We start from the raw sequence: 23,442 nt of genomic DNA, 5'->3' as shown, positions 1-23,442 counted from the left end.
ATAAATAAACAGTGATTGTGTTTATGTTTACAAACCTGTCAGGTATGTCTGTAAGTATTATTGGTTAATTTACTTATGTTGTGACTCTGGGACGGTGGGCCTGGAATTGACCGCGCACTTGCTAAGGGTGTCGTAACATAATTTGAGGGCTCGTCCAGGATCTTTGAAACAGTAGACAGTGAAGATTTGGATACAGTATAAATTAAAGAGAGACACCAGGTTTGTAGTGGTGTAACAGGTAGGCTCAGGAAGCTGCTATGGGTGTTCTTCAGGTGAATGACTTATCTCCTGTTTATTTAAAGAGCTTCAGAAAGGCAAGCTAGTCAAATTGGCAGGGGAATTAGAAATATAGGTACCAGCTAGAGCTAGGAAGGTGGAGATAATTGAAGTGATTGCTTGACACCTCTCAATGGTATATTGGGAGAAGTTCAGAACTACAAAATTGTAATGTTTTATTTTAAGTTTTCATGCCTATTTTCTATTCTATGCATAAATATTAATGTATTACACACATTAACATTGCATAGGAAAAGTCTATAAGGGCAGCATGTTGACAACAGGTTTTAAGGGCATAAGTCAAGAAATTCAAAAGAACTCACTAAAGGACATGCAGTGAGTGTTCGAAGGTTGGGTTGGCAACCACGCTTTTACATAAGGTTATGTTACAAATCTATAGCTTAACTTATGCTGGATGATTAAAATGAAACACAAAAATAGTTGCTCAGAACACCCCACGAACCTTAAAATAAGAAAAGTAAATCTAAGTCAACCACATAAAAGATTAAGATTAGGATCTCTTGGTCCTCTTTTCTGAGTCTGTACAATTAAGTTAAGTTAATACACTCTGTTCATCATCCTAGAAGTTAATAAATTCTTCAAAAATCAGTGCAATAAATACGTAGTCAGAACAAAACAATATAAGACTAGGAATGCAATAAGGTAGCATCACCAAGATATACTGGACATAGCAAGGTTTTGAAAAGGATTAATAATATTTTTATCTAAAATAGCAGGTCCTCAGTGGACAGGATTAACTCTCAGCCACAGTCAGAATATCTGTTTCACTGTGGAAATAAGATAATTCCTGTTGATTTCCTCAGGGAAGTTTATTAAAACTATTCAAACCATTTTTCATCGCTTCTCATATGCCTGTTTAAGCCAGGAGCAACCAAATGTCCACATAAATCTATCATTTTACTAAGTCTTCCCTGTAAAATGTATTATGCTTTGAAGTGTTAGAGATCCTTCAATCAACCAACCAGATCACAAAACCAGGGAACAAGAGCCCTTCAATCACCCAAATGTTCAGCCAAGCAGAAAGGAACAAACTTCCTTCCTAATATGATATTGATCCCGGCTCTGGGTCACTGTCCGTGTGGAGTTTGCAAATTCTCCCCGTGTTTGCATGCGTTTCGCCCCCACAAACCAAAGATGTAGAGGGTAGGTGGATTGGCTACTCTAAATTGCCCCTCAATTGGAAAAAATGAATTGGGTACTCTAAATTTATTTATTTATTGTTAAAAATAAAAGTATTCCGGAGGGGATGAAGAGACTATTCTGAGAGAGAGTTGAGAGAGGAAAAAGAAAGTGAGAAAGAGACAAAGAGTGAATGCAAGCAAAAGAGAATTGAAGTGGCGGACAAAAGAGAATGAGATGCAGAAAGGGTGTCTTCAATTTCTGCAGAACAGAGAAGCGCATTGAGTAATTTTCTATATTCAATGGTTTCACGAGAACTTGCCAAATATACTGGACACAATTGGCCGGCAACCGTCCAACAAAAATGTCAATGGTGAAGCACACCGTGGACTTCTAACAATTCTTAGTCATTTCAAATAATTAAATGAGGGCTCATGTGATATGAGCGTGGGAGCTGCTGCGTTTTCATGAGCTCTAGCTCTACCTGTCCTCGAATCCTTACTCTTGCCCCAATGCACATTTCATAATTGTCCTTTATTTTATTATGTGCTGTAATCCTTCTCATTATGAGACGGGAGTGTTTTTTGGACACCCTTAATCTTGTTTATAATTAAGATGTGTGGAGCCATGGCAGGGTGATGGTTGGTTAGTTGGGTTGGAGTTTAGTGGTAGGGTTAGTCAAGTCCTCACTGAGATTGAGGATAACCATGGAGGCGGCTTCATGTAAGGGCACCAGTTTGGGGGCGTTGGTAACTGCACCTCTGCCATTCCCACCAGCACGGTACTCCACCAGTCCATGGTGGTGGCGGCCCTGAGAGTTTGGGGCCAGTGGAGGCGGCATGTGGGAGCATCGGTTTGGGCCGCAATCTGTGATAATCACCAGTTTGCCCTGGGGAGTATGGATGGGGGGTTCCAGTTATGGCGGAGAGCAGGGATTGAGACGATGGGGGATATGTTCATAGAGGGGAGCTTTCCGCGTATGAGGGCGTTGGTGGAAAAGTTTGGGTTGGCGAGGGGAAACTAATTCAGGTATCTGCAGGATTTCCTACGTAAACAGGTGTCAACCTTCCCACTCCTACCACTAAGGGGGATTCAGGACAGGGTAGTTTCCAGAGGGTGGGTAGGAACAGGGAGCGTCTCAGACATTTACAAGGAACTTATGGGGTCTGAGACGCAGACCGAGGAGCTGAAGCACAAGTGGGAGGAGAAGCTGGGAGGTGAGATAGAGGATGGTCTATGGGCAGACGCGTTGAGTAGAGTCAACGCATCCGCAACATGTGCCAGGCTCAGCCTGATACAATTTAAGGTTGTTCACCTGGCTCACATGGCAGTGGCCCGGATGAGCAGATTCTTTGGGGTTGAGGACAGGTGTGCAAAATGTGTGGGAGGACCGGCGAACCATGTCCACATGTTTTGGACATGTCCAAAGCTGAGGGAATTTTGGCAGGGGTTTGCGGACGTCATGTCCACGGTGTTAAAGACAAGGGTGGCGCTGAGTCCAGAGGGGGCGATTTTCGGGGTGTCAGAAGACCCAGGAATCCAGGAGGAGAAAGAGGCAAACATTCTGGCCTTTGCTTCCCTGGTAGCCCGGGGATGGATACTATTAGCATGGAGGGACTCAAAGCCCCCAAAGTTGGGAGACCTGGCTATCGGACATGGCCAGCTTTCTCGGTTTGGAGAAAATGAAGTTCGCCTTGCGAGGATCACTGTTAGGGTTCATCCAGAGGTGGCAACCGTTCGTCAACTTCTTTGCAGGAAATTAATCGTCAGCAGGGTGGGGGGGAAAGAGTAGTTTAGATTAGAGTCGGGGGTCAATAAGGGTGGGACTTGTAGAAGAGGTAAATGGTGTTTGCACTATGTTTATGGTTTAATGTATATTGTTTATTTTGTTGTTGTTACTATACCGAAAATACCTCAATAAAATCTTTATTGAAAAAAAGAGATTGAGATTAATCCCCAGTTAGAGCTAACTGTATTGGGCCTTTATTTTTGTGACGTTGAATTTAAGGATCCGTGTTTATCTCCTGCAATGGCCCAGGAAGATTGTGTGTCCTGGGGAGGACTGGGTTCCTCCTGATTTTTCCTTGAGATTGGAGTGTTTTTTGGGGTCTTTTCTCTTAGAATAGGAGTAATTGAATGGTGGTGCTCGCAGAGTTGGGTTTGGTCAATCCTTGATTGATTTGTTGAAGAGAGAGACTGTTTGCCAGTCCTCTACACTGATGGAGCCCTTCCCTCGTGTTGGAGTAGGTTTGATTGAGGAGTTAGAGACGCTTCACTAAGCAGTCTTCTGGGGGGTTTCCCGAGTGTCTTTCTCGTTGTGGTTGGGTTTCCCATGTGGAAGCAGTGCTTGTATCTTTTTTAAGGCAGCCCTATCATTTGCCTTAATATCCTTCTTGTGATGGCATGCAGTGCAGGGCAGTGGCTAATATTCCTAAGTCAGCTCAGGCACCCTTCCCTTATGTTTTTTTTCTTCTTTTTCTCTTCATCTCGGTGAGCAGTGTGTGTCTTAAATTCTGGTGCGGTCCAGTGGTCAACGGGAAGTTCCCCATATTGTACCGGGGGAGAGGGATCTGCTTCTTCCACCCTCCCAGGGCACCTAATTAATGGGTGTCTCTTCAGTGATAGGATCTCCCTGGCTGGCAGGATCTCCCTGGCTGGCGTGATTTTTTTTTCAATGTGTAAGTGGGGGTGGTGCACTGCCCTGGGTGTAGTTGGTGAGATGCAGGATCGGTGGCATGTGGGTTTTGGGGTGTGCTGGAGGTCCGATGGGTACTGATTCCAGTGTGTCAGAATGAGCTGAGCTAGGCCTGGTCGGGTGGTGTGCTTTGGTTGATATACTGCTGCCCCCTAATGGTGATGGTGCTTTCTCCTTTGAATAAGCAGCTTGTTCTCTTCTTTGCTAATGGGTGATGGGCCTGTGCCACCGGAATCCGGACCCAGGGTGTGGTCCTGCTCGTTTGTTATCCTGTGATCCACTCCTGGCAGTTCCAGTTCTCCTTTCTTGTTTTTCTTGGAAGGGGTGTTCACGGCACCAATCACAATCTGTGCTGCTGGTCCTCTCTGTATAAATGTATTGAATGATCTTGGGTCTGTACTGGGCCCGAGACTAGGGTTATGTTGCGTAGTGTACACCCTTTAGAACTGGGGTTCTCGTTTATTCTCGGTGCATGTTTCCTTTAAAGGGTGGGTGTGAAGAATCCATGATTGGTTCCTGCATGGGTGCAGATGGGCCTAGTATCCGAAGACAAGAAGTTGCAGTGTGTCATTGGCCCATCTGGCACTCCTGTTGGTGCACGACCAAACAGGGTGCAAATAATTTATCCTGCACTCTCGTGGCAATTGCGAGCAATCACTGTGTGGAAAGGTGTGCACCATTTTACCATGTTTTCATGGCCTTATCCTGTTTCTGCCTTGTTCTCTGGTTCGGCTTATGGAGCCACATGTTATGCCTAATGATTGTGTCGAGACAGTTATACTGCTGTTCTCCTGTCCTTCTCTGTAATCATATTTGCTGAGCCTTTTGTTTGCTTGCTGTGCCATTCTTGTAGTTTTGTTGCATTGTTTCTTAAAATGTAAAATCCTAATAAATATACTTAAAAAAAGAATTAAATGAAAGGGAGGCAGGAGTCAGGAAACAAGAGGGAAAAACTGAAGGCAAAAATCAGATATAATTAAGCTGGATGTGCACAGAAAGGACTTTAAGTTTTAGGATGAAATCAGACCTTAACTTTCTATAGCCTTGCAATCAGGATTTAATTGATGCTCAACAAAAGGATATTTTGCATTCTTTCAGCTCTTTAGCATCTTCATCCCTGCGCTGCTTCTCTAAGAGCACCTGTTGCCTGGAAACTTCATCAAGGTAGTTTGTTTCATCCTCGTCTAGGCCTCTTACCATATTTTCTGAATGAAAAGATAAAATCAGATCATTTGTGTCAAGTGTGTTCATTTAACATACTTAAGTAATTACATTTTTTTTAGAAAACATTCTATTGAAGCATTTATAATTTTACCATTTTAACATATTAACATTCTGAATAACAGCCGTCTGACACATGCAAAAACCCCACAGTAACATACCCAACTCCCCATGCCCTAACTCTTAGCTACCCATATATTAGATTCCCTGCCCTTCTTCTCCACTTCAATGCCTCCCCTTTCACTTATGTCCTCCCCCCCTCTGCTGACGGTCAGTTTTCCTTAAAGAAATCGATGAACGGCTGCCACCTCCAAGCGAACCCCTGTATTGAACCCCTTAAGGCAAATTTAATCTTCTCTAGCCTGAGAAACCCTGCCATGTCACTGACCCACACTCCCGACTTTGGAGGCTCCGAGACCCCCCATCCCAGCAAAATCCATCTCCGGGCCACCAGGGAGGCAAAGACCAAAACATCCCCCCCCCGCCCCACCCTGGGCTCCCGGATCTTCCGACACTCCAAATATTGCCACCTCTGGACTCAGAGTTACCCTCCGTTCCAGGACTTCTGACGTGACATCTGAAAATCCCTGCCAAAATCCCCTCAGCTTCGGAATACACGCAAAACATATGTACATGGTTGGCCGGACTTCCCCCGCACCTCCCACACCTGTCCTCCACCTCCTCAAAAAACCTACTCACCTGGGCCACAGCCATACGAGCCCTGTGGACCACCTTGAACTGGATCAGGCTAAGCCTGACACATGACGAGGACGCATTGATTCTTTTCAGGGCCTTCTCCCATAGCCCGACTTCCAACTCCCTCCCCGCCAACCCATCCTCCCACTTCCTCTTCACCTCCCCGATTGGGACCCCTTCCCACCCCATCAATTCCTTATATATTTCCGAGACCCTCCCCCTGTTTTTGACATCACCTTATCCTGTAGTCCCCTTAGAGGGAGGCGAGAGAAGCTTGGGACCTGCCTCTGGACAAAGTCTCATACCTGCAGGTACCGAAATCGATTCCCACCCGGCAACTCAAACCCCTCCTCTAGCTCCTCCAGGCTCGGGAACCCCTCCTCAATGAAGAGATCCCCAATCTCTCAATCCCTGCCCGCTGCCACCTCCTAAAGCCCCCATCCAGTCCCCCGCCGGCGCGAACCAGTGATTATCACAGATCGGTGACCAGTCTCATGTGCCGCCTCCATTGTCCCCACACTCTCAGGGCTGCCACTACCACTGGACTTGTGAAGTAATGAGCCGGCGAGAACGGCAGAGGTGCCGTTAACAGAGCCTCCAGACTCGTGCCCTTACAAGGTGCTGCTTCTACCCGCTCCCACACCGACCTCTCCCCCACTACCCACTTCCTAACCATAAGTAATTACATTCTGATCATCATCCTTGCAGTAACTACATTCTTCAAAATTCAATACAATAAATATGCAGTTAGAATAAAACAAGACAGGGAATGCAATAAGGTAGTATCATCAAGATATCTTGGGCTGTGATAAGATTTTGAAGAAGCTTAATAATATTTTATCTGAAAATAGCAGGTCCTCCATAGAGAGGCTTAACTGTCAACCACAGCCAGCTCAAGTACACTGTATACCAAATTCACGATATTGGGATTTTTTAATTTAAGGAATGTATGCTTTACTTTAAAAATAATTCCTGTTTATTTCCTCAGGGAAGTCTAGTAAAAACTATTCAAACCATTTTTCATCACTCCATGTAAGCCCATTTGAGCCAGGAGCAACCAACTGTCCCATACACGTGAATCTATCCATATTACTAAGTTCTACCTGTACCAAGTCTCCTGTTTTGAATGTTAGAGATCCTTGAACAAGATAATAGAACCAGAGAATAATGGCCCTTCAACCACACAGAAATTCACCCCAATCAGAAAGGAACACACTTCCTTCCTGATGATAGCCTGTACTATCTTACTTAAAATCAACAACCAGACATCCTTCTGACTGTTACTGCAAAGATACATACTCACAACTTATTCCAATGAGAAGCAATAAACAGGAATGCTTCTCGATCAGCTCTTTTACCATGGCCCACACAATAAGAAAATTGCAGCAGAATATCAATTACTTTGACACATCCAATATTACGCTCAAAATATCCACATACTTTTAAAATTAAATTTAAAGTACCCAATTCTTTTTTTCCCCCCAATTAAAGGACAATTTAGCATGGCTAATTGACCTATCCTGCACATAGTTGGGTTGTGTGGTGGGACCCACGCAGATGCAGTGAGAATGTGCAAACTCCACACGAGCAGTGACCCTTGGCCAGGATCGAACCCGGGTCCTCGGCGCCATGAGGCAGCAGTGCTAACCACTGCGCCACCGTGCCGCCCATAAATATCCCCATACTTACAGAAAATATATTTCTACACATCATGTAATACATATATGCATACACATATTCATTATTATCAATCAATAAAACGACATCCATGTTACTAAATATTCCAACAACCCCTTCCCTCTCTCAGCAGCAACACAAGTATCTAAAACGATCTGTATGTTCCAGACCCCACCAAAACAATGTTATAAATTTGAGCCAATGCTGATGTTCAATGGTCAGTGCAGTCATGAAAAAATGTTTGAATGTGACAATGAAAGATCCCTGGTTGTATTCCACTTCTTACAACAGATATTTTGATAAATCCGGCAGGCAAAAGTATTTTCAGTTCTATATGACAGGTAATTTTTCATGCAGTATGATAACATTCCTCGAATTGCTTCTCCAATTGTTGGTGTACATAGGCTGTCAAGCTGTACAGTGCCGTTATCACATGTCCTGCAACAAGGAACTGAAGTGGGAAAAGTTAGTTCAATTTTTCAATTTACATGGAGCCACCCAGTCATAATCAAACGGGTTCCAGGGCTCAGCATAAGTAATTCTATTAGATGCTGAAAGACAACTGGCTTCATCCCCACAAAAGATACCAGCAAATTAAACAGGTAAGTGGGAAGAGAGTACTAAATAACATGATACAGAGCACAAGTACACTTAACCATTCATTCCCCCCTCCAAAAGTCCCATCACTGCTTTCTGAACATAATTGCATAATCAGGATATTCTGCTTGTGTGACTTTTGTAACTCCACTCATCACTTTGCTTTCCACCTGTGACCCACACAGGGTATTTCACGTCTCCTATTTTACAATTTCTGAAATGTTAAACTTTTGATTCTGGCTCTTATAATTCACTTCTCATCGTAATTTTTTGTTTTTAGAAATATTTTTATTCAAAATTTTACATATTTTCAACAAACCCCCCCCCCCACTTACAGAAAAAAGAAAAACAAAGAACACAAATAAACATCTTACAACTACATCACGAATTCCCCCAATATACAAACCCCCCATTAAGCAATAATAAACACAGTAGAAAACACAAAGTACACCCCCCCCCCCCCCCTCCTCCCCCACTCTCTGGGTTGCTGCTGACCACCTCCTAACGCCCCGCTAGAAAGTCTAGGAACGGTTGCCACCGCCTGAAGAACCCTTGCACAGACTCTCTCAAGGCAAATTTTACCCTCTCCAATTGAAGGAATCCTGCCATGTCGCTGATCCAGGCTTCCACGCTTGGGGGCCTCACATCTTTCCACTGTTTCAGAATCTTCCGCCGGGCTACCAGGGACGCAAAAAGCCAGAATACCAGCCTCTTTCTCCTCCTGCACTCCCGGCTTGTCCGATACCCCAAATAGTGCTAACCCCCAGCTCGGCTTAATCCGGGTGTTCACCACCTTAGACACCGTCCTCGGAATACCCCTCCAGAACCCATCCAGCGCCGGGCACGCCCAGAACATGTGGGTGTGATTTGCTGGGCTCCCCGAGCACCTCCCACACCTGTCTTCCACCCCAAAGAACCTGCTCAGCTTCACCCCTGTCATATGCACTCTGTGAAGAACCTTAAATTGCATCAGGCTAAGCCTAGCGCAAGAGGAGGAAGAATTAACCCTACCCAGGGCGTCCGCCCACGCACCCTCGTCTATCTCCTCCCCAAGCTCCTCCTCCCATTTACCCTTTAGCTCCTCCACCGAGGCCTCCTCCTCCTCCTGCATCTTCTGGTAGATTCGCCGAGACCCTGCCCTCTTCAACCCACACCCCCGAGAGCAACCTATCCTGGATCCTGCGTGCTGGAAGCAGCGGGAACTCCCTCACCCGCCCTTGCCTGCATGTACCTGAAGGCATTTCCGGGGGGGAAGCCCGAATTCTTCCTCCAGCGCCCCAAGGCTCGCAAACGTCCCATCTAAAAACAGGTCCCCCATCCTTCTAATTCCTGCCCTGTGCCAGCTCAGGAACCCTCCATCCATTCTCCTCGGGACGAACCAATGGTTCTCCCGGATCGGGGACCAAACCGAAGCCTCCATCTCACCCCTGTGGGGTTTCCACTGCCCCAAAATTTTCAAAGTCGCCGCCACCACCACCGGACCCATGGTGTACCTAGTCGGTGGGAGCGACAGCGGTGCTGTCACCAGCGCTCCCACACTCGTGCCCACACAGGACGCCATCTCCAGCCTCTTCCACACCGCCCCCTCCCCCTCCATTACCCACTTGTGTATCATCGACACATTGGCAGCCCAGTAATACCCACACAGATTAGGTAACGCTAACCCTCCTCTGTCCCTATTCCGCTCCATAAACACCCTTCTCACCCTCGGGGTCTTTTTCGCCCACACGAATCCCATGATGTTCCTGCTGACCCGCTTAAAAAAGGCCTTAGGGATCAGAATGGGGAGACACTGGAATACAAAAAGGAACCTCGGGAGCACCGTCATTTTCACCGACTGCACCCTACCCGCCAGGGAGAGTGCAGCAATACCCACCTTTTAAACTCTTCCTCCATCTGCTCCACCAGTCGCGTCAAGTTGAGCTTGTGTAGGGCCCCCCAGCTCCTGGCCACCTGGATCCCCAGGTACGGAAAACTCCTTTCCTCCCTCTTAAATGGAAGCTCGTCTATCCCCCTTCCCTGGTCCCCTGGGTGTACCACGAAGAGCTCACTCTTCCCCACGTTGAGCTTATACCCGGAAAAGTCCCCAAACTCCCAGCGGATCCGCATCACCTCCGGCATCACTGGGTCCGCCACATACAGTAACAGTAACATTCTCCCACCTGCTGCTCCGCTCCTTTTTTGTCCATCTTAGGACACACTCCCTGTCCACCAAGCGGTGGAACCGCACCAATATCGCCCGCAGCGGCTCATTAGACTTGGGCCTCCTCGCCAGGACTCGGTGGGCCCCATCCAGCTCCAGGGGCCTCGGGAAGGCACCGGCGCCCATCAACGTTGTTCAACATCGTGACCACATATGCTCCAGCATCCGACCCCTCCACTCCCTCCAGGAGACCCAGAATCCGCAGGTTCTTCCTCCTAGACCGATTCTCCATGTCCTCGAACTTTTCCTGCCATTTCTTATGCAGCGCCTCGACCTTCACCGCCAGGCCCAATATCTCGTCCTCATTCTCCGATGCCTTCTGCCGCACCTCCAAGATCGCCACCCCTTGGGCCTTCTGGGTCTCGACCAGCTTGTCGATCGAAGCCTTCATCGGCTCCAGCAGCTCTGCTTTCAATTCCGTGAAGCAGCGCTTGAGAAACTCCTGCTGCTCTTGCGACCAGTGCGCCCACGCTGCCTGGTCTCCACCCGCCGCCATCTTGGCTTTCCTCCCTCGCACTTTTCGCTGCACCAAAATTACTTTTTTCACCGCTCCACTCCTGGTCCAATCCATACAGTGCCGGGGAAATCATACTGTCACCTTCCCACACTGGGAACCATCGAACAAATGCTGCTGGGGCCCCTAAAAAGAGCCCAAAAGCCCATTTCTGGCGGGAGCTGCCGAACGTGCGACTTAGCTCAGCATAGCCGCAACCGGCATTTCTCATCGTAATTAAGTACTGAGTCAGGCCTGTCGTGTATAGTGCCTGAACAGGAGATAACTAGGTACTTATACAGCATTGTTAATGTAGTGAAATGCCCCATGTGGTAGAGAAACGTTATAAAGCAGACTTCCAGTGGCAGCCATGGAGTGAGTGGTCGCACACATGGCAGCTCCGGCCTGAAGGAGTTGGTTTGGGCTCTTATACCCATTAGAGAGGCAGAAAAGTGGTGCAGAACGTCTGGGGGAAGAGAGGTTCACCCCAAGAGTGACCTGTCTACTGGCTACCAAACCTGGCAAAAGACAGTTAAAGCCCTGGCTAAGGCGTTGGTGGTGGTCTGTGGTGCAGCACTAATTTTGAGAATGGCGGAGGGCGTAGGGTTGCTGTCGGTGGGAAAGCCTCAAATGGAGCAGTTGGTGAGCTTCATCAAGGAGGAATTTCGCCAGCAAAGGAAGGAGATGCATGGCGACTGGTCACAGGTGATTGAGGGGGCAGTGGTACCTTTGTGAGCTTGGAGAAGTGCCTCGAGGCGCAAGGGGTGACGATGCGCGAGGCGGAGAAGATGGCGTCCAACCAGAGCGACTGGATTTGTGTCCTTGGAGACAAAAGTGTGGATCCTGGGGGATCTATGCAAGTCGCTGCGGGTGAAGGTGGAGGAGCAGGAGGACAGGTCCAGACGGCAGAATTTGCGAATCGTGGGTCTGCCAGAGTGTGTGGAAGGAACAACACTGTCAAGGATGCTGGTCGGGCTGATGGAGAAGGTGGTATTGGACAAAGCGTTGAAGGCGGTGTATCGAGGGGAGATTATCTGGTTCAAAACTCACAGGGATAGGAGGAGAAGGGAGGAGCATGAACAGCTGCTGGGCGAGATAATTAAGGTGCCCTCCACTAAGGAGTTGTTGGCGGAGAGGATCAGGCTGCAGGGGCAGTTTGATATGTTGACGATCTGCAAGGCCATGGGGCAGCTACGGAGGCAAGGGGGGTGCAGTACGAGTACGGAGAGAAGGCGAGCAGTATGTTGGCCTATGTGGCGACAACCGGCATCTAGGGAAATTCTAAGTGTGCAGGCAGAGATTGGGGAGTGGTGTCGGAGCCGGCGAAGATAAACGAGGTGCTCAGGGGGTATTATGAGAAGTTGTATAGGCCGAGCCGGGCGAAGAGGAGGGGGCTATGGGACTGTTTTTGGATGAGTTGGAGTTCCCAGAGCTGAAGGAAGAGGAGACGCAGGCATTGGAGAAGCCACCAGGGCTGAAGGAGGTGATGGACAGCATCAGGGAAATGCAGTTGGGGAAAGTCCGGGGCTGGATGGCTTTCCGGCGGAATTTTAGAAGGCGTTTGATGCAGACTTGGCACCTTACTTGTTGGGGATGTTTAGTGAGGTGATTGAGAAGGGGAGTTGCCACAGACTCTGACACAGGCTTCGTTTACACAGATCTGAAGAAGAGTCCGCTGGATTGTGGGTCGTACAGGCCCATCTTGTTATTGAATTCGGACATGAAAGTATTGGTGAAGGTGTTGGCGGGGAGGATGGTGGGGCGTGTGCCAGGTGGTTTATGAGGATCAAACAAGTTTTGTAAAGGGCAGGCAGTTCTCCAGCAATATCAGGAGGCTGTTAAATATGGTTATGACTCCATCAGGGGGCTGGACATCAGAGGTTATTGTTTCTATGGATGTGGAGAAGGCCTTCGATCAGGTGGAGTGCAGGTACTGATTTGAAATGCTGGGAAGCCCCACCAGAGGGGGAAACGGAGATAGTAGTGGCGATGGATGCCGAGAAAGCATTTGATAGAGTGGAGTGGGATTATTTGTGGGAGGTGTTGAGGAGATTTGGTTTTGGAGAGGGGTATGTTAGATGGGTGCAGCTGTTGTATAGGGCCCCGATGGCGAGCGTGGTCACGAATGGACGGGGATCTGCATATTTTCGGCTCCATAGAGGAACAAGGCAGGGATGCCCTCTGTCCCCATTATTGTTTGCACTGGCGATTGAGCCCCTGGCGATAGCGTTGAGGGGCTCCAAGTGGAGGGGAGTACTTAGAGGAGGAGAAGAACACCGGGTATCTTTGTATGCGGACGATTTGCTACTATACGTGGCAGACCCGGCGGAGGGGATGCCAGAAATAATGCGGATACTTGGGGAGTTTGGGGATTTTTCAGGGTATAAATTGAACATGGGGAAAAGTGAGTTGTTTGTGGTGCATCCAGGGGAGCAGAGTAGAGAAATAGAGGACCTACCGTTGAGGAAGGTAACAAGGGACTTTCGTTACCTGGGGATCCAGATAGCCAAGAATTGGGGCACATTGCATAGGTTAAATTTAACGCGGTTGGTGGAACAAATGGAGGAGGATTTCAAGAGATGGGATATGGTATCCCTGTCACTGGCAGGGAGAGTGCAGGTGGTTAAGATGGTGGTCCTCCAGAGATTCCTCTTTGTGTTTCTGTGCCTCCCGGTGGTGATCACGAAGGCTTTTTTTAAAAGGATTGAAAAGAGCATCATGGGTTTTGTGTGGGCCGGGAAGACCCCGAGAGTGAGGAAGGGATTCTTACAGCGTAGCAGGGATAGGGGGGTGCTGGCACTATCGAGCCTAAGTGAGTATTATTGGGCCGCTAATATTTCAATGGTGAGTAAGTGGATGGGAGAGGAGGAGGGAGCGGCGTGGAAGAGATTAGAGAGGGCGTCCTGTAGGGGGACTAGCCTACAGGCTATGGTGACAGCCCCATTGCCGTTCTCACCGAGGAACTACACCACAAGCCCGGTGGTGGTGGCTACACTGAAGATTTGGGGACAGTGGAGACGGCATAGGGGAAAGACTGGAGCCTTGGGGGGGTCCCCGATAAGAAACAACCATAGGTTTGCCCCGGGGGGAATGGATGGGGGATATGGAATGTGGCAAAGAGCAGGAATAACGCAACTGAAAGATCTGTTTGTGGATGGGAAGTTCGCGAGTCTGGGAGCGCTGACCGAGAAATATGGGTTGCCCCAAGGGAATGCATTCAGGTATATGCAACTGAGGGCTTTTGCGAGGCAACAGGTGAGGGAATTCCCGCAGCTCCCGACACAAGAGGTGCAGGACAGAGTGATCTCAAAGACATGGGTGGGGGATGGTAAGGTGTCAGATATATATAGGGAAATGAGGGACGAAGGGGAGACTATGGTAGATGAACTAAAAGGGAAATGGGAAGAAGAGCTGGGGGAGGAGATCGAGGAGGGGCTGTGGGCAGATGCCCTAAGCAGGGTAAACTCGTCGTCCTCGTGTGCCAGGCTAAGCCTGATTCAGTTTAAGGTATTACACAGGGCGCATATGACTGGAGCACGGCTCAGTAAATTTTTTGGGGTGGAGGATAGGTGTGCGAGGTGCTCGAGAAGCCCAGCGAATCATACCCATATGTTTTGGTCATGCCCGGCACTACAGGGGTTTTGGATGGGGGTGACAAAGTTGCTTTCAAAAGTAGTGGGGGTCCGGGTCGAACCAAGCTGGGGGTTGGCTATATTTGGGGTTGCACAAGAGCCGGGAGTGCATGAGGCGAGAGAGGCTGATGTTTTGGCCTTTGCGTCCCTAGTAGCCCGGCGCAGGATATTGTTAATGTGGAAAGAAGCCAAGCCCCCGGGGGTGGAGACCTGGATAAATGACATGGCAGGGTTTATAAAGCTAGAGCGGATTAAGTTCGTTCTAAGGGGGTCGGCTCAAGGGTTCACCAGGCGGTGGCAACCTTTCGTCGAATACCTCGCAGAAAGATAGATGGAATGGGAAAAAGAAGGCAGCAGCAGCAGCCCAGGATCGGGGGGGGGGGGGGGGGGGGGGGGAGGAGGAGGAACCAGAAGGACTCTCAGGGTTGTTAATATATGTTAATATATACTGTATAATATGTATAGGTCGTTGCGACAGATAATTATATATTGGACTGTGAAATTATATTTTTGGAGAGTGTTACTTGCGATAAGGCAGTTGCCAATTAGGGTTAGTTTTCATTTTTGTTATTTATTATTTATTCATTTTTTGTTTATAAAATAGGTCATTGTTATTTGTGTTGTTATAATATTGTGTAAAGGATGCACAATGTACTGTGTTGGTTGACCAAAAATTTTCAATAAAATATTTATTTTAAAAAAAAAGAAATCCTGGGAAGGTTTGAGTTTGGGCCGAAGTTTGTGGGGTGGGTGCATCTGTTGAATGTATCCCAGGTGGCAAGTGTGCACATCAATGAGATTAGTTCACCAGGTTTTGGATTGCACAGGAGAATGAGGCAGGGGTGACCATTGTTATTCGCACTGGCGATTGAACCTGAGGCGATGGGGGTCTGCGGCTTGGTGAGGGATTGTGAGGGGGAGCAGGGAGCACCGGGTGCCGTTTGCGGATGACCTGTTGTTTGTGTTGGACCCACTGGAGAGTATGGGCAGGATCATGGGACTGTTCAAGAGGCTTGGGGTCTTCGCTAGGTATAAGTTGAATGTTGGGAAGAGCGAGGTGTTTCTGGTGAATGTGGCGGGGTGGGAGGCCAATTTGGGGGGCATTGCCGTTTAAGGTGGCTTGTGAAAGGTTTAGGTGTTTGGGGATTCGGGTGACGCGAGAGTGGGCTACGATGCACAGGTGGAATTTGACAGTATTAGTGGAGGAGGAACACTTTGTACTTGACGCTGGCAATGAGAGTGCAGGCGGTAAAGCTGCCAAGGTTCCTGATTGTTTTCCAGACCCTCACGACCTTTCTCCCCAAGACCTTCTTCCGGAGTTAGCGACATTGGTCTCAGAGTTCATATGGGCAGAGAATGTGCCGAGGGTAAAGAAGGTCTGTTGCAGAGGCAGAAAGGGGGGTTGGCGCTCCCGAACCTGCTGCACTATTATTGGATGGTGGATGTGGAGAAGGTGAAGCAATGGGATGAGGGTCAGGATGGAAGAGGAGTCCTGTCGAGGATTCAGTCTGAGGGCCATGGCAGTGGCTCCACTGTCGTTAGCTCTGAGGAAGTACACGGGGGGTTCGGTGGTGCAATCGATGGAACCAGTTGAGGAGGCATTTCAAGTTGAAGAGGATGTCGGTGCTGACTCCACTGTGTGGGAACCACAGATGCAAGCCAGGGGAGATGGATGGGATTTATGGGAAATGGAGGGAGGCAGAGCTGGAGAGGGTTCGGGACTTGTTCCCGGGAGGTTTGCGGGTCTGGACAAGTTGCGGGAGAGGTTTGAGTTGCCGAGGGGCAGTGAGTTGAGATATATGCAGGTGCGGGACTTTGCGCAGAAAGAGTGGAGGGAATTTCCCAAGCTGCCAGAGCACACACTGTTAGAGCAACTGCTGCTCCCGGGTGATTTGGGAGAGGACAGGATTGGAGATATGTACAGTGGTTGGGGAGGTGCAAATGGTGAGGATCAAGAATAAATGGAAGGAATTGGGGGGGGGGGGGAAATAGGTTGGGGGCTGTGCTGTGAGGCGATATGGCGGGTGAACTCAACCTCCTCCTGCGTGAGGAGGAGCTTCATTCAGTTCAAGGTAGTGCATAGGGTTCACATGACCCAAATGAGGATGAGTGGGTTCTTTCAGGGGGTGGCCAATGGGTGTGAGAAGTGTGGGCAGGGCCAGCGAATCATGCACACATGTTCTGGGATTGCGAGAAGCTGGAGAAATACTGGGAGGCGGTGTTCGGGACATTATCGAAGATAGTGGGGGTGGAGGTCAAGCCGGATACAATGGTGGCGATCTTTGGGGTATCGGAGATGCCGGAGCTTCTGGAGGAGAAGGGGGTCGATGTCGTGATCTTCACCTCTCTAATTGCCTGGCGAAGGATCTTGTTAAATTGGAGGTTGGATACGCCGCCAGGGTTAGCAGCCTGGCTGGTGGATTTGTACAACATTCTCTGATTGGAGAAGATTGAGTTCGAGTTGAGGGGGTCAGCGGAGGACTTTGTTCATGATGCTGTTTGAGGAATTGTTCCGTCACAGGGGGGGGGGGGGGGGTAGGAGGAAGTGAGGGAATAAAAAGGGGGATAATTGTAAAAACTATGGACTGTGATTGTATGGATTGCGTATTTTGTATGTTGCTGTTGTTACATGTGTTCAGAATAAAATACCTTTTTTAAAAAAAGGTTATAAAGCCAATGTTTGGCACCAAGCCACAGGTATTAGGCTATATGAGATATTAGGATTTTAGGACCAAAACACTTGGCGAAAGAGTAGGTTTTTAGCAGTGTCTAAAGAAAGAAAGGAGAGAGGCGGCAAGGCTCAGGGATGGAAATCAAGCCCTTAGGGTCTTGGCAGCTGAAGCTACAGTCACCAGTGGCGGAGCAATTAAAATCAGGGATGCTCAAGAGAGGGCAGCACGGTGGCGCAGTGGTTAGCACTGTTGCCTCACGGCACTGAGGACCCGGGTTTAATCCCAGCCCCAGGTCACTGTCCGTGTGGAGTTTACATATCTTCCCAGTGTCTGCGTGGGTCTCACCCCCACAACCCAAAGATGTGCATGGTTGACAAACTGACCACGTTAAATTGCCCTTAATTGGAAAAAAATAATTGGGACTCTAAATTTTTTTTTAAAGCAAGAAGAATGTAAAACAAAAAGAGTTTTTTTTAAAAAAGGGATGCTCAAGAGGCCAGAATTGAAAGAACACATGTCGAAGGGTTGTGGGGCTGGAGAAGATGACAGAAAGAAAGAAGGATGGGTGAGACCAAGTGGAGATTTCAAAACAACAATGATATTTGAAAATTGAGGTGTTACTTAACCGACGTAGGTCAGGAAGAACAGGCGTGATATGTCAACGGAACTTGGTGCAAGTTAGAACACAAAGAACAGAATTTTGGAAGACCGAAATTTACAGAGGGCGGACACAGGAGTTTGGCCAGCAACGTGTTGGAATAACTATGTCTAGAGGTCACAAAGGAATGGATGAGGCAAGGTGGCACAGTGGCTAGCACTGCTGCTTTATAGCGCATGGGACCTAGGTTTAATTCCAGCCTTGGGTGATGGTGTGAAATTTGCACCTTCTCCCCGTCTGTGGGGTTTCTTTCGGGTGCTCCAGTTTCCTTCCACAGTCCAAAGATGTGCAGGTTAGGTGGATTGGTCATGCTAAAATTGTTACTTAGTGTCTAAAATTGTGCAGGTTAGGTAGGGTTATGGAGATAGGCCGCATGAGTGGGCCTAGGTAAGGCGCTCTTTCAGAGTATCAGTGCAAACTCGATGGGCCAAATGGTCTTCTTCTGCACTGTAGGGATTCTATGGAGGGTTTCAGTAGATGAGCTGAGGCAGGGCAGAGACAGGCAATATCATGGAGGTGGAAAGAGGGATGGTACAGGTAACGTTGTGGGACCAGAGTTTGCAAGTGTTTCTCTGGGTACAAATGGATAGATATGAATTGGATAGATATGAATGGGAAAGGGCAAATGCAGTCCTGCCCAACTGAGCAATGATGGAGACCTTGTAGAAGTAAACGTCAATAGTTTCAAAAGGCTGCAGGCAGATCAAGAAGGCTAAGGGGGAATCGTTTGCTGTCATCACAGTCATGTTAGATGTAATTTGTGACTTTGATAAGAACAATTTCAGTACTGTGGCAGGGCAGACACACGATTGATGGGATACGGACGTGGAATTCCGAGCAAGGTGGGGGTGAGATTTGAGGGGGGGGCGAAAGCACGCTCGAGGATCTTGGTGAGAAACGGGAAGTTGGAGGTGGGGAAAGTAGTTTGCAAGGAAGGCGAAATCAAGGGGTGTTTCTTTTGAGGAGGCTATGATGATGCAGATTTGAAGAGATGGGGATGCATCTGACTACCAAACTTCCCTTCCTGGTTCCATATTGTTGACGGTTCTCTCCTCTCCTTCCTTGTTAACTACTGCCTCATTTCCAACCTCCCTCTAAAAGCAAAATTGCATTTACACAAGTTGCTTAACCATTTTCTAAATTCAAAGTGTCTGAACATTTACCAAGAAGGCTCTCTAAAATCACTGATCAAAGAGAAGGCACTATCTGCAGTTTTGTTTTACAGTGCCATCTGGTGGCTGAGCTCCTGATAAGTTTGACTGCCAAAACACAGCAAAAGTAGACAAATTAGTCATATTTGCAGCTCCCGTTCCCCCCGCCCCACCTCCTCATTTCCAGCACATCCAATTTTTGCCAGTAGGAAAAGGGAGCGGGCGTGGTTCATACAAGAGGGAAACCTGGACTCAGCAGGGCTATTTGAATTCAATGCGGAGTTCTAACAAACCTAATTTTGGCTGTTACCATGGCCTAATTTGCACTGTTGAGAGTCACAAAATAATGGGCAGCTGTAAATGCTCTTGAAGTCCTCGATAACTATAAATGATCTGAAGTTTTTTAAATGCCCCACTATAAATAAAGACAGGCTGCAGGTGTTAGTGAGAGTTGGAAAGAAATCTGTCTGGTGGGTTCTTTTGAAAAAACATTGGCATCTCGTCATGCAGTTTCAATAGAGCTCTTTGTTGACATTTCCCCAAAAGCTATTATTGTCATTATGAATGTTTTATTGAGTTTTAAAAGCTACAATTATCCCAGCAGGGGGTTTTTGAGTTCACAGTTTGATTGACAATTTAAAGAGGTTAATATACGAATTGGCCATCTTTGATATGGGACAAGGTAGGTCATGTCTCACTAATTTAATTGAATTTTTTGAGGTGACAAAAATGATTGACGAGAGAAGGGCTCTGGATGTTGTCCACTTGGACTTTAGTAAAGCATTTGATAAGGTCCCTCATGGCAGTCTGGTGCAAAAGATTATATCATATGGGGTCAGGGGTGAACTAGCTGGATGGATCCAGAACTGACTTGACCATAGAAGACAGAGGTTAGCAGTGGAAGGGTGTTTTTCCGAATGGAGGGCTGTAACTCGTGGTGTTCCGCAGGGATCAGTACTGGGACCTCTGCTCTCTCTCTATATGTATATATACATAAAAATGACTTGGAAGAAAACGTAACGGGTCTGATTAGCAAGTTGTGGATTATACTAAGATTACAGCAGTTGTGGATAGTGCTGAACATTGTCAGAGAATACAACAAGATATAGATAGGCTGCAAAATTGGGCAGAGAAATGGCAGATGGAATTTAACCCGGACAAGTTTGAGGTGATGCATTTTGGTAGATCCAATTCAGGTGAGAGCTATAAAATAAATGGCAGAACCATCAGGAGCATAGAGACACAGAGAAATCTGGGCATGCAGGTCCACAGATCCTTAAAAGTGGCAGCACAGGTGGAAGTGGTGGTAAAGAAAGCATATGGCATGCTTGCCTTCATCGGACGGGTAATCGAGCATAAAAGCTCGAAAATTATGTTACAATTATATAGAACGTTGGTTAGGCCACATTTAGAATACAGTGTCCAATTCTGGTCACTGCACTACCGGAAGGACGTGGAGACTTTGGAGAGAGTACAGAAAAGGTTTACCAGGATGTTGCCTGGTATGGAGGGTATTAGCTGTGAGGAGAGATTGAATAAACTAGGATTATTCTCCCTAGTGAGGCTGAGGGGCAACCTGAAGTTTATAAAATTATTAGGTGTATTGATAGGATGAACAGTTGAAGGCTTTTTCCAGGGCGGAAATTACAATTACAAGGGGGCACAAGTTCAAGATGAGGGGGAGGAAGGTTCAGTGGAGATGTGCAGGAGAAGCCTTTTACAAAGGGTGGTGGGTGGTGGCCTGAAATGCATTGCCAAGTGAGGTGGCTGAGGCAGATACGGAAGCGACCTTTAAGACTTATCTGGATAGGCACATGAACAGACTGGGTATAGAATGGTACAGGCGGTTGGTTGAGATGGAACATGTGATCACCGCAGGCTTGGAGGGCTGAAGGGTCTGTTCCTGTGCTGTATTATTCTTTGGATCGGACTGGAAGGTTTTTCTCCCCCAATAAGAGATTAACCACTTAAGGAAATTTGAATGTGTCAAGATCCCGAATGAGATACCCAACAATTTACAATTTGTAAAACTGTTGAGTTAACAAATCAGGTTTACTTGCTTTTCTCTGTGCAAAGACCATAGAGGGAAGCTTGCACAAGCCGGCTGAAGCCCTGTCTTGTCAGACTAAAATCCTATGGCAAACTGCAAGCTACAGACAGACCTGTCTCCACCCATGAATTACATCATTAGGCATTATTTGGTCTCCTCCCAGTAAGATGTCCCATGATCTGTTTATCCAGGACTAAGTGCCATCCCTCAAATTACCTACAGCCAGGGATCCTCCAAAATCAAACAATTTGTTAACCATCTATTTGTAAACCAGTAAATGGTTAAAACTATAAATGGTTAAATATATAACAACTTCTTCCTTTCATCATAAATGTTTTGAGTATGTTTTGTATAAATGGGAAGGTTACCCCCCCGCCACACACACTAAAAGTCTGAGGTGATTTAACAGGATATATACTGCAAAACTGCGTCCCTGAGCTGGGGAATCTCAAACGCAGGTGCACAGTCTCAGGCTAAGGGATCGATTATTTAGGATGGAGTGGAGAATAAATTTATTCACCAAGAGGGCGATAAATCTTTGGAATTCTCAACCCCAGATGAGTTTTGGATGTTTCATTGCTGAGTATATTCAAGGTGTGGAGATGCCGGCGTTGGGACTCGGGTGAGCACAGTAAGAAGTCTTACAACACCAGGTTAAAGTCCAACAGGTTTGTTTCAAACACAAGCTTTCGGAGCACTGCGCCTTCTTGAGGTGAGGAAGGAGGAAGGAGCAGTGCTCCAAAAGCTAGTGATTTGAAACAAACCTGTTGGACTTTAACCTGGTGTTGTAAGACTTCTTACTGAGTATATTCAAGGCTGAGATTTTGATGTTTTTTCTTTTTTTTTTAAATTTAGAGTACCCAATTCATTTTTTCCAATTAAGGGGCAATTTAGAGTAGCCAATCCACCTACCCTGCACTTCTTTTGTGTTATGGGGGCGAAACCCATGCAAACACGGGGAGAATGTGCAAACTCCACACGGACAGTGACCCAGAGCCAGGATCGAACCGGGGACCTCAGCGCCATGAGGCAGCAGTGCTAACCACTGTACCACCGTGCTGCCTCAGGATTGATAGATTTTTGATTAATCAGGGATTCAAGGAATATGGGGAGCAGGAGCAAAGGTGGAATTCAGGCAGAAGATCAACCATGGTTCAATTGAATGGCAGAGCAGCTCAAGAAGCCATGTGGTCTATTCCAGCTCCTATTTCCATTTATATTGAGAGTCGGGTTACAGCAGTTGGCATATTGTATATTTTTTAAGTACAAGTCCCAATGAGCCAATATACAGGAAAGTAAAGTGTCATCTTACTGAATTTAAACTGCTCTTCAAAATCAGCTTGTTTCTTATCTTTCTGCTCTTGAAGCCTTTCAAATAATGATCGAGGATCATAAACCTGCTCAGGACACTCTGTAAGAGACAAAAGGAAATATTAAAGCCATAGTAAATGCTGACAGCTTGAGACTCTTTTCCAATATATCTATTTGTCTTTTAATTGTTTAAGCACTGAAAAAGACATTTCAATTTTCAAGTATACAGATTTAGATTTTGCAAATTCCAAATCAACGTTATATAAAAGCAGTAAAATGACATTCTGGATTCAAACAATTCCTCCATTTTGAGCTGGATTTTCATTCAGTGGCCAAGCAATCATGCCCTAGTGATCACTGTGGCATTGACTTCCCTTTTCCAGACATCAGTTTGCTTCTGGCACCAAATCAAGGTGGTCTTCAGGAATGCAGCAGTAGTAATGTGATCAACCAGGGTAAGCAGGCAATCACATTGAAATAACGACACAGACAGCAAACCAGGCAGTGTCGGTTATCTTTCTCTTAATTAAATTTACAACAAGTGATCTAAATGATTGGGACACTCACATGGTATTATTGTACAAGATAAAATATCATCTCCCACCGTAATGGAAAAAATTGGCGGACTTCCGGTGGCGGCCATGGAGTGAGTGGTCGCACATGTGGCAGCTCCCGCTCGTGGCGGTCTTTTTGTGGCCTTTTCCCCGGTTTGCAGTTGAAATTGTGAAGGGAAAAGGTGTAGGAGTGGGTGCAGAGGAAATTAACCCCCTAGTTTATGGAGCTCCGGACCAGAAGTGCCCGAAAAAGAGGAAGTCAGTTGGTTGGAGCGGGTGTGGTGCTGGTAATGCACGTGGAGATGGCGGAGGGGCATGGTCCAGCCCTACCGGCCCAGTGCTCGACAGAGGCTGGTGAGCTTCTCGAAACAAGAAGGTCACCCGGCAACAGAAGGAAAGTTTGGAGGACCTGGCCC

General features: G+C 47.3%; 1 protein-coding gene across 1 annotated transcript in view; it reads right to left on the bottom strand.

Moving 5' to 3' along the window:
* The window catches only part of psme3ip1 (proteasome activator subunit 3 interacting protein 1), a 152,006-nt gene that overhangs the window by 37,099 nt on the left and 91,465 nt on the right, over window positions 1-23,442 (bottom strand). The window contains exons 3-4 of the mRNA XM_072518403.1: window positions 22,474-22,572; window positions 5,195-5,316 (exon numbers count right to left, since the gene is read on the bottom strand). Coding sequence (XP_072374504.1) covers window positions 5,195-5,316; window positions 22,474-22,572 — 221 coding nt within the window. The remainder of the gene's footprint in view (window positions 1-5,194; window positions 5,317-22,473; window positions 22,573-23,442) is intronic.

The sequence above is a fragment of the Scyliorhinus torazame genome, chromosome 10 (genome assembly GCF_047496885.1).
Source record: "Scyliorhinus torazame isolate Kashiwa2021f chromosome 10, sScyTor2.1, whole genome shotgun sequence".
Lineage (NCBI taxonomy): Eukaryota > Metazoa > Chordata > Chondrichthyes > Carcharhiniformes > Scyliorhinidae > Scyliorhinus > Scyliorhinus torazame.
This window is presented reverse-complemented; position numbering and strand designations above follow the sequence as displayed.